The 12,719-nt window shown below is 30.5% G+C and overlaps 1 protein-coding gene across 1 annotated transcript; it reads right to left on the bottom strand.

The window, feature by feature from the left end:
* Positions 1–8,992: 8,992 nt before the first annotated feature.
* Positions 8,993–11,994, bottom strand: LOC131175555 (transcription factor MYB1-like). Its single transcript, XM_058140177.1, has 2 exons — positions 11,776–11,994; positions 8,993–9,571 (listed from the first exon to the last, which is right to left on the bottom strand). Exons 1-2 carry the CDS (start codon positions 11,909–11,911, stop codon positions 9,261–9,263), a joined length of 447 nt encoding a protein of 148 aa, XP_057996160.1. The 5' UTR covers positions 11,912–11,994; the 3' UTR covers positions 8,993–9,260.
* Between the last annotated feature and the right edge of the window lie 725 nt (positions 11,995–12,719).

The following is a 12,719-nucleotide window of genomic DNA, read 5'->3' as shown; positions in this document are numbered from 1 at the left end:
TAAGTTGTAGATTTTATCAAATCTATGAAATTAAATTATTTAATTTTAAAAATATAGAAATTAAGTTGTAGATTTTTTTCAACTCTTAAAGACTAAATTGTAATTTACCTTTGTTTATTTTATTGACGTTGTTTTACAAGAATTAATTTGAAATACAAAAAACTATAATAATCCTTTGAAGGAAGATTTGAAGGGGAATGTTAAAAAAAGGCAGAAAAACGCCTGTGTAGATGCCCAGACTGAATACATTATTTTTCACCATTATATATATAGGCTAAGTTACATTATGATAAAATAAAAAAAATTCACACAATTGAACCATTGCGTTTGTAAAGTATTCTGAATCAATAATCTTGAAAAAATCTTCCACATTAAAATCATTTGAAATTCTCCCTTCCCACACAGCTGCAATGGTGATTTTTCAGTTTCGTAGCTTGTAACATTTGCTGATATGATATTGGTTACAGTGCCCTATTAACTAGTTGAGTATATCTTGTTTCTGGGTTTCAGCTGTGATTGAAGATGTAGGTTGTTGTTGTTTTTGCTTGTCAAGTTTAGGCAAGGTGAATTGCAACACTTTCGCCTTCTTAGCTAAATTAGTGTTCCAATGATTCTTTATTTCGTTGTCTGTTCTACCTAGAAGTCTTCCTGCTATTAGAGACCATCTGTTGCCTAAGAGCTTGTGGAGCCTGATAATGAGTTCTTCTTCATCTTCTGAGAAGTTCCCTCTCTTTATTCCAGGTCTCAGGTACTTCAACCAACGAAACCTGCAGCTCTTTCCACATCTCTTTAGACCTGCATGTCATATAAAATGTATGTTAAAATGTTTCTTGCAATTTATTAATCAATTTCTTTTCGTTTCTCTAATATATCTATGCTGATTTTTTTGCCAAAGCACCATGCATATATCCCAATGGACCTAGATTTAACCTCTGATAAAAAAAAAAAAAAAAAAACCCTCATTGGAGAAGAGGTAAACCTTTTTCATAATTGGTAAATATTTAAGATTTAATGCAATTATAGTGAAATTTCAAAATCAATTAAAGAAAAATTGAATTCTGTTAAAAAAAATTATATTCAATGCATTTTATTGCTATAGAATTTAAGGTTTGGTTACAATTGCTCTCAATTTAAAGGTTAGATATGTGTTTCAAAATTAAAATGTTTAGATATAATTATCAATTAGAGAAAACATTTAACCTTTTCTATTCAATTAGCTTAAAAAAAATAATACATTAGTTATATTTCATCTCATTAGTAAGTATAATAATGAATTAAAGATATAAAATATACGGTGGAACCCACTTATTAAATAGATGAGTCCCACATATCTGTATCTTGGGTGCATAATGAATTGGGTCTATGCAAAAAAATTCTCATCCTGTGATTTTTTTTGTCTAAACTTAGTTCATTTTTTGAGATATTTATTGTCTATACCTGATTCATTATGAACTCAAGATACAAAATATATAATATGACCCATCTATTAAATCCCAACTGTTTATATGTTAGATCCATGATAGACCGCATTCACATAAGAATTTCCCAATAATCCTATTGGGAAGATTGTATAACACTCTCAATATACACAAAATTAGTACTTTCTCTCTCACAAAAAAGTAAACTCTTCTAATAATATGAAAAGTAAGTTTTATATAATAGCAAGATGTATTAGGTATATCTAATAATCTCTTGTCCATTGTTCTTATAAAGAGACAAACTTATAATTAGCTTTTTGAGAAATTTTCAATCCAATAATTTCAATGAAATCTTTTATTGATTTTTTTATTTTACTATGTTCTATTCTATATAAAGTTTTTCTATTTATAAAATATATTATACATTAAATTTACAAAAATAGCTATAATATAGTTATTCTTATTTGTATTAATTAACAACTACTATCCGAGGAATGTTTATATCCAATGCTAACTTCAAAATTTGCATATATACTCTAAAAAAATGTACTTTACAACCAATTGTATATATAAAAAATATATACAAATGGTTTTTTTAGTTGATTTTACTTTTTCCCCGAATTGAATATTTTCTTCTCTCATATTTCTTTACAATCCTTTTGAACATATTTGTTTTTATAGATGATGCAATCCATTCTAATTAGTAGCTAGCGAAAAATCATGAAAAGAAGTCCAAAGCCAGTAAGAATTCTCCGGTGGCAATATGAGCTCCCTTAATTAAATACTGCTGAAATATAGTAAAAGAGAGAGAATTTCCAAATAAGTATAACGAGCAGGAAGTATTTTACCTATTTTTTTGGCAACCCTATCCAATTTTCCTTCACCATGTATGTGTAGAATTCTTACTCTTATTAATTACTTAACAGGTTACAACTATACATATATACATATATATATAGCAGCTACTGGATATACAGAGGAGGTGCAAGATATACACTTAAGGTTATCCTAAGTTATTAGAGATAGAGATAGAGATAACAACAAATATGATCTATTACAACAAGATATCAGTTGTAACTATTGGATTAACCTTATTACACCCCCTCAATCCGAACTGGGAAGAGGTCGGATTGACAAAAGCTGACAAAGGGCGGTATGTCTTGACCTTGAAACGACTTTAGTCAAAAGATCAGCCAGTTGATCCTTACATGCAATGTATCGTATATGGAGCTGCTTTTTAGATACAAGATCGCGAATAAAGTGGAACTCAACTTCAATGTGTTTGGTCCTGGAATGAAATACGGGATTGCTGGCTAAATACGTTGCTCCGACATTGTCACACCATAATGTGGAGCAACTAGAGGAAGAAAAACCAATGTCTTGTAAAAGAGATTGAAGCCAAACAAGTTTCGTTGTAGCTGCTCCAACTGACCTATATTCCGCTTCAGTAGATGAGTGGGCAACTGTGGCTGTTTTGGAGTTGACCAAGATACAAGGTTGGTGCCTAGGTATATTGCATAGCCTGAAACAAACTTGCGATCTTCTAGATTTGAGGCCCAGTCTGCATCAGCATAAGCACTAAGGTGAGGAGTGGAACATTTGCGAAGGAACAGACCATAGTGTTGAGTATGCTTTAAATAACGCAGAATGCGTTTGCAAGCTGACCAGTGATTTTCAGTTGGCTCATGGAGAAATTGAGAGACACGGTGGACGGCATAATAGACATCAGGTCTGGTCAAGGATAAATACTGAAGTCTGCCGACTATGGTGCGATATAAATGAGGATCAGTTGCCGGACTAGAATCTTGTAAGTGTAACTTGGTTTTGGGACATGCTGGAGTAGCGATACCATTGCAATTCGCCATATTTGCTTTCAACAAGAGATCATCAATATATTTACTTTGAGTGAGTAAAAGACCCAGTATTAAATGATGAACTTCTATCCCAAGAAAATAGTCTAACTGGCCCATATCTTTTAACATAAAGTGCTGTTGAAGAGCACTAATCATGTCTGAAATAGCTTTTTCGTAGTGAAGATGAGGTCATCAACATAAACAAGACACAACAATCGTGTAGCACCAGAAGTGTAATGAAACAGAGTAGTATCAACTGTGGATGACTTAAAATGTAAGGCAACTAGTGCTTCTTTAAGTTTTGCATGCCATTGACGGGGCGCTTGGCGAAGACCATATAGACTGCAATTTAGCTTACACACATAATCGACTTTGTCCACATCCACAAACCCTTACGGTTGACTCATGTAAATAGGTTCATGAAGATCACTGTGTAAAAAAGCATTTGACACATCTAGTTGTCGAAGAGTCCAGCCATGCGATACTGCAATTGATAGCACAGTTTGAAGTGTTGTGGGTTTGAGAATTGGAGAAAAGGTGTCAGTGAAGTCCACCCCTGGGAGCTGATGGTATCCCTTGGCAACTAACAGTGCTTTAAATCGATCAATGGATCCATCCAATTTTTGTTTAATGCGATACACCCACTTACAGCCCACAATATTCTATGCTTCTATTTTGGGTACCAATGTCCATGTATTGGTTCGAACCAGTGCATTTATTTCATCAGACATTGCTCTTCGCCAGTTTTCATCTAGTACTGCTTTAGAGTAGCATGTGGGAACAGGTGGTAGAGGAGTTGTAGCGAAAAATGCTTTGGGTTTTAGGTGTCCCGTTTTGCTACGTGTAACCATGGGGTGAGTATTTGTGGATTGAGGTAAGGGAGGGTCAGGTAGAAATAGCAGACTCAGATTCAGGATATGAGGAGAGATCAACAATGAGAGGTAGACCAGGTATGGAAGTAGGTGGGGATAAGGTGTAGCGGGATAAAAGAGTTGATGGAGACGATGAGACATTGCTGGTTAGGATAGATGACATGGCTGGAGGTGGAGGAAAAGGTTTGGTCAATGGTGAATTTAATGAGGACTGAGGTAGTGATAATGTAGACTAGACATGTGGTTGTATTGGATTTATTTTGGGAGGTGGGCCTAATATTCCAACTGTAGTGTTTGGCAAAGAAGATGGGTATGATGAATTGGTGGAATGATGCATGACAGTGTTTGGTAGCAAAGGCAGTGGGTACGGTGAAGTAGTGGTGTCACTGCCGCAGACTGTAGGTGCAACTTCTTGAATATTCTTATAAGGGAACACCTGTTCATAAAAAAGAACATGTCATGAGATATGGAGTTTAAATGAAACAGAATCTAAATAAAGGTAGCCCTTATGCAATTTATTGTACCCTAAGAAAATACATGGACTAGATCGAGGAGAAAATTTATTTGGAGCATACGGTTTTAAACATGGGTTACACAAAACACCCAAAGACTTTTAATTCCTTATAATTAGGGGGTTGTTTAAATAACATTTCATATGGGGTAATTGATCCAGTAGGAATAGAAGGTAATCTATTAATTGTGTAAACAGCTGTTTTGAAGGCATAATTCCAGTATTTATTTGGGACAGCTGAGTGAAGTAAAAGAGCATGACCTGTTTCTACAATATGACGGTGTTTACGCTCAGCACAACCATTTTGTTCAAGGCTATGAGGGCAAGACACACATTGGGTAATTCCATTATCCCGCAAATAATTGGTTAATGATTGAAATTCTCCCACCCCCCCCCTCCCCCCCCCCCCCCCCCCAATCAGCTTGAAATGACTTTAATGGTAAACCAAAATAGCGTTCAACAATGTGATGAAATTTGACGAATATATTTAAGAATTCATATTTTTGTTTCATAAAATATATCCAGCAATAACGAGTAAAGTGATCATAGAAAATCACATAATAATGATGTCCATCGACTGAAGGTTCAGGAGATGGACCCTAGACATCAGAACTAATAAGTTGCAAGGGCTGAGTAGTACGAGTGTGTGACTCAAAGAAAGGAAGTTTATGACTTTTACTAATGTGACAAGAATTACAAGGCAAATCATAACCATTTTTATTAACAGGCAAATTATTAGAAGATAAAATCTTATTAACAATTAGAGCATTAGCATGGGCTAGCCGATCATGCCAGACACTGTATTGCACAAGATGAGCCTGCGGAGATGACAAAGAGCTGGTTTGAAGAGGTAACTGGTAGATACCATTTTCACTCCGGCCTTGGTAAAGAACCTGTTTGGTGGAGATATCCTTCACAAGAAATTTGTCAAGATAAAATTCAAAAGAAAAATTATTATGAGAAGTAAAAGTAGAAACTGAAAGTAAATTATGAGCAATATGTGGTGAGTGCAGGATATTTTTGAGAAAAAATTTATGATCATGAATATGAGTAACAGAAGAACCAAAGTGAGAGATGGGTAAAGAGCTACCATTGCCAATAGTTATGGTATCTGGACCAGTATAAGAATGAGGGTGAACGATGTTTCCTTCATCAGCTATGACATGAAAGTTTGCACCTGAGTCAACAGTCCAAGCTTGAGTAGGATGAGATGTGTTGGAGAGAAAATGAAACTGAGGGTTGAATGGTGGTATAGCAGAAGACATTGTAGATTTAGGTGTGGAGCATTGTGGGCGGATGGCCATGGCCAGATGCTGGATTGTAGCAAATGGTAGTGGAACTGGGAAAAGTTGTGGTGGGAAAGACTGGATGAGTTCGTCCATGTCTACGTCCTTGACCCTTGGAGAAACCTCGCCCACGAGAGGGGGCAGCAGCAACTTGAGCCATGGGTAATACAGAAGAATCAAGAGAGAGTTTCTCTATCTTTAATTGGCTCTCTTCGCCAAGCAATAAAGCAAACAAATCATCAAAGGAAATTGCTGAATTGCAAGCCTCAATTGCCCTGGTGAAAGGACAAAACTCAGAACCAAGGCCTTCCATAACATCATTGACGAGGGCTTTTTCAGATATAGGACATTGTAAGGCAGCGAGTTGGTCAGAGATAGACTTGGCACGTCTCATGTACACCTCAATAGAATCCTCGCCTTTGTGTAAATGTTTAAGTTGCTTGTGCAACTGTTGCATTTGGGTGCAAGAACCAATACCAAAAATACTATGTAACCTCTGCCAGGCTTCTTTAGCTGTAGTTAGGCCAATAATCTACGGAAGTATATTCTCAGTAATGGAAGAGAATAGCCAGCTAAGGACGAGCTGGTCATATCGAAACCAGCCAGCATAATCAGGATTGTCAGAACCATCAGCAAGTTTGGGGTTTGGAGGAGTGACTGTAGGAGAGATATGCGATGCAAGATTGTGACTATTCAACAAGGGGAGAAGCTGTGCTTGCCAGAGTAGATAATTTGTTGCGTTAAGTTTAATATTCAGAAAAGGGGAGGCATTGGGATAAGAGACAGTACTAGAATTAGAGGCAGAAAGGGAGGAGGACGGCTGAGAAAAGAGTTATTGTTCAGTAGACATAGTGCCAAAATGCTGTAAAGCTCAAGACTCTGATACCATGTAGAATTTTTACTCTTATTAATTACTTTAGAGGTTACAACTATATATATATATACACAGAGGAGGTGCAAGATATACACTTAAGGTTATCCTAAGTTATTAGAGATAGAGATAGAGATAACAACAAATATGATCTATTACAATAATATATCAGTTATAATTATTGAATAAACCTTATCAGTATGGAGACATAATCCATGAGCATTTTGTCTTCAAGAGCAGTCCATGCTACTCTGTTGTATCCTTCCTTTGAAGAGGAAGATAATGTTCTTTCCATCTCTCTCTCTAGATCTCTCTCCCTCTATCTTTCGAAAGGAAAGGCTAATGACTATTGGTTGTTGAGTGATTACAATGATTCTCATAGGCGTCCAATGCATGGCTGCTTGCCTTGTTGTCTGAACAGTGGACCACTGCTAGCTAGATGAAGCAATAATTAACTAGGGCGTTTGTGTATGAACGAAAGAGCACGTGTTCTGCATGTGAATTTTTTTTTTTTTTTACTTAAATCCATGAACTTAAATGGATCCACTAATAACACCTATTTTTTTATTTTTTTGTCTGACATGAACATGATTGGATCTAACATGATTAAGAAATCCCTCCATCCCAATTCTGGCATGGAATATCTTCCCCGTATAGGGATAGTATTTTTCACCCCAATTAATTATAATTTTATATTTTTATATTATAATTTTGCATTACATAAATAACGCGTTATTTATTATTTAATTTTTCTTCAATTATCATTTAATAATATTTAAAGTTTAGTGTAAATGTATTATGAAACATATAAAACTTGTTATTTGTAAACTGAACACCTTCAATTCTAAAAACATCTCATCTCATTTTGAATTTTTATAATTTAATAAATTTTAAAAAATCAAATATATAAATTAATCCCATTAGTGATATCATCAATTAGTTTTTTTTTTTTAATTTTGATATTAAATATGATGGCAAAATTAACTTATTTCTACTTTTTAAAGTTCAAACGTGAAATATAATGTTTTTAGAGGTTAAGATATTATTAAAATAATACATTTTTTATTTACTTTTAAATAATTATAAAATTAACAAAAAAGAAATTATTATCTTAGCCCGATTCATTAAGAATTCATATAAATATATGATATTTGTATTTAAAAAGTGAATTTCATTATATATTATATTTTGTATTCATAAATAAGTCTAGATAAAAAAAAAAATTCAAAAAGAAAATATGTGGATGTATACCGTGCAACCCCACTCTAAGTCCAGAGCCTGCCTTACTTATCCTCCACATGCATCAACTTTATCATTTTAATTATATATATGTATATATAGTTGAATAATCCACTTCACTCGTTTCTTATCTCTTCTTGCCTTTTTTTTTTTTTTTTATACATAATTTTTTCTTTATTCAATTGATAGAGGAGAGTTCGCTGTTTTCTAGAGAGGATGCCCTTTGCATAATTATCAACGGAGCTGAGCTTAAATCTGAATTTTCAATTGAAAAACTTAATTTATATATATATATCTATAATATTTTTATATATTATATTATACTTTTGTATATAAAAAAAGAAAAAATATGAATATAGACATAAATTGTTATTAAAATAAATCTTAAAGGATTAAATTATTTTTAAAATTAAAAATAGAGCAAAAACATTTTAGTATTTTTACTAAATTTCATGAGAAATTAATCATAATTTTAATGATAAGAACTAACTTGTAGGTTTATTAAAATATTAATCACTAAATTACTTAGTTTTAAAACCACAGAAACCAATTTATAGGTTTAACTAAATTTTAGGGACTAAATTACTAATAAAATAAAATATAAAGGACTAAATTGTTTCAAATTGAAAATATAGTTAAAGACATTTTGATATTTTTGTTCGAATTAACAGTAACTTAACTGAAATTCTAATTATAGGGACTATGTTGCAAGTTTTGTCAAATCTTAATAATTAAATTATTTAATTTTAAAAATATAAAAATTAAGTTGTAGGTTTTTGTTAACTCTCCTAGGCTAAATTATAATTTAATCTTATTTATTCTATTGAAGGTTTACAAGAATTAATTTGAAATACCAAAAACTATAATAATCCTTTGAAGGAAGATTTGAACGGGAATGGGAAAAAAAAGAAAAAAAAAAAAAAAGAAAAGGCAGAAAAACGCTTGTGTAAATGCCCAGACTGAATACATTATTTTCCTCCATTATATATATATATAGGCTAAGTTACATTGTGATAAAAAAAAAATAGAAAAAAAAATCACACAATCGAACCATTGCGTTTGTAAAGTATTCTGAATGAATAATCTTGAAAAAATCTTCCACATTACAATCATTTGAAATTCTTCCTCCCCACACAGCTGCAATGGTGATTTTTCAGTTTCGTAGCTTGTAACATTTGCTGATATGGTAATGGTTACAATGCCACATTAACTAGTTGAGTACATCTTGTTTCTGGGTTTCTGCTGTGAATGAAGGTGGAGGTTGTTTTTGCTTGTCAAGTTTAGGCAAGGTGAATTGCAACACTTTCGCCGTCTTAGATAAATTAGCGTTCCAGTGATTTTTTATTTCGCTATCTGTTCTGCCTGGAAGTCTTCCTGCTATTAGAGACCATCTGTTGCCTAAGAGCTTGTGGAGCCTGATAATGAGTTCTTCTTCATCTTCTGAGAAGTTCCCTCTCTTTATTCCAGGTTTCAGGTAATTCAACCAACGAAGCCTGCAGCACTTTCCACATCTCCTTAGACCTGCATGTCATATAAAATATATGTTAAAAATGTTTCTTGCAATTTATGAATCAATTTCTTTTCTTTTCCCAATAATATATACATACATATATACATATATATATATATATATATATATATATATAGCAACAAAGTGTATTGGATATAATTTTTTTAACAAAATTCATTTTTTCTAAATTAATTTTAAAGTTCGCCTACAATTTTTTTTCAATTTTAAAGGTTAATTTGCCTATCGAAAAGATTTGACCTCTTATCCGATATTTTTTTTTTTGTGGTTGAATCTAGGTCGTGTGTATATATATATATATATATATATATATATATATATATATATATATATATATATATATATATATATACCTGCATGTCATATAAAATATATGTTAAAAATGTTTCTTGCAATTTATGAATCAATTTCTTTTCTTTTCCCTATAATATATACATACATATATATATATATATATATATATATATATATATATATATATATATATACCTGCATGTCATATAAAATATGTTAAAAATGTTTCTTGCAATTTATGAATCAATTTCTTTTCTTTTCCCAATAATATATATATTATATCCCATGGACCTAGATTCAACCACAAAAAAAATATCGGATAAAAGGTCAAATCTTTTCGATAATTGGCAAATTAACCTTTAAAATTGAAAAAAAAAAATTGTAGGCGAACTTTAAAATTAATTTAGAAAAAATAAATTTTGTTAAAAAAATTATATCCAATACACTTTGTTGCTATAGAATTAAGATTTTATTTATAATTGTTCTCAATTTAAAGGCCAGATATGTGTTTCAGAATTAAAATATTTAGATATAATTATTTACTAGCAAAAATATTTAGTCTTGTCCATTCTCCTAATTTTTCTAGTAACGTGAGTTACACATTACACTCGTTGTTCATATCCGTAATTTATTTTTTTATGTATAATTTAAAAAAAAATCCACTCTATTTAACAAATAAATTTTAATAATTCTATTTTTTAAAATTTTTTTAAGAATTAATATATTATATAAAAAATTAAGATGCCTCTAAATTAATTAAGATTAAAAAATGTGCACATATATATTCTTCCAATTTTAGATTGAAACTATAAAAATGTATACAAACGTAATCCCTCATATTATGCTTTTAAAATAATAATAATAAATTAATCAAGCATTTTTTTAGAAAACGACAGTTTCTTATTTTAGTTAATTATCTTCTATTAAATTTTATTTTGAATTGAAGTTAAATGCAAGTAGGAATAAAAATTTTAAATTTATATAAATTCTAAAATTAAAAATTTTAAATTTATATAAATATTAAAATTAATTTAAATAATAAAGGATATTTTTGATAAAATTAATATTCTCTCTCCTCCCACAATTATATACAATATAAATTAACTTTAAAAAATGATACCCTAATAATATTTCATCTCATTAATAAATATAACTATGAGTATAATAATAGATTCAAGAAATAAAATATATTGTAAGACTTATCAATTAAATCAAAGATTCTACATATTTGTATATTAGATCTATGATAAATCAGCTTTAAGCAAGAATTTTTCATACTAAAAGGGTGTACTTTACAGTTAATTATATAAAAAAAAAAAAGATATAAATGATTTTTTTAGTTGATTTTACTTTTTTTCCTAAATTGAATATTTTCTTCTCTCATATTTCTTTACAGTCCTTTTGAACATATTTCTTTTTATAGATATAGCAAAAATTCATGAAAAGAAGTCCAGAACAACTTTAAAAAATTATTTCTTAGAGTATTAGCGTCACTGATATGTCTTGTTAAAGTATCCTTTTCTTTTAATAATGTAAGAAATTTTTTAAAAAAAAAATCATTTAAAAAGAAAGAATTTAATTCAATTATTCACATAATTATATTATTTTTTATTTCTTTTAAAATAAAATTTTTATTAAGTTAAAAAATTAATTGAATTCTTTCGCAGATTTCCAAATATGAAAATAAATAAAAAAATTCAGTTGAATTAAATTTTTAAAATTTTAATTTCCAAACATAAGGATAATTTCTAGTTGCCCTTTTCAAAACCAGTTACGTTAGAATTCCCCAGTGGCAATATGAGCTCCCTTAATTAAATACTGCTGAAATATAGTAAAAGAGAGAGAATCTCCCAAAATTAGCACATAATTTCCAAATAAGTATAACGAGCAGGAAGTATTTTACCTATTTTTTTGGCAACCCTATCCCATTTTCCTTCACCATGCATGGAGACGTAATCCATTAGCATTTTGTCTTCAAGAGCAGTCCATGCTGCTCTGTTGTATCCTTCCTTTGAAGAGGAAGATGATGTTCTTTCCATCTCTCTCTCTAGATCTCTTTCTCTCTGTCTTTTGAAAGGAAAGGCTAATAACTATTGGTTTGATTATGTTTCCAAACTGAGTAATTACAATGATTCTTATAGGCGTCCAATGCAGGGCTGCTTGCCTGGTTCGCTGAACAGTGGACCACCGCTAGCTGGATGAAGCAATAATTAACTGGGGTCTGTGTAGGAAAAATGAGCACGTGATTTGCATGTGATTACAACGACTACTCTTTTTACCTTTTTTTGTCTGTCACGAACATGATAATTAATATTGGATCTTGCCCAATTAAGAACTCCCTCCATCCCAATTCTGGCATGGAATTTCTACCCCGGATAGGGATAAGGATAGTCTTTTTCACCCCAATTAACAATAATTTTATATTATAATTTTGCATTACATAAATAACACATTATTTATTATTTAATTTTTCTTTAATTATTATTTAATAATATTTAAAGTTTAATATAAATGTATTATGAAACATATAAAACTTGTTATTTTTAAATTAACACCTCAAAAAAAAAATCTCATCTCACTTGAATTTTCATAATTTAATAAATTAAAAAAAATTAAATACATAAATTAATCTCTTTAATGATATCTTTAATTAATTTAATTTCTCTTTTTAATTTTAATACTAAATAAAATCACAATGTTAATTTATTTTTTTTTAAGTTGAGATATGAAATATAATATTTTTAGAGGTTAAAGTACTATTAAAATTATACTTTTTGTATTTATTTTTAAATAATTATAAAATTAAAAAAAAATATTTAAAATTAATTATGAATTTAAAATATAAAT

Source organism: Hevea brasiliensis, chromosome 17, assembly GCF_030052815.1.
Source record: "Hevea brasiliensis isolate MT/VB/25A 57/8 chromosome 17, ASM3005281v1, whole genome shotgun sequence".
Taxonomy (NCBI): Eukaryota; Viridiplantae; Streptophyta; class Magnoliopsida; order Malpighiales; family Euphorbiaceae; genus Hevea; species Hevea brasiliensis.
Note: the sequence above shows the minus strand (reverse complement) of the source record. Positions and strands in the feature narration are given on the sequence as shown.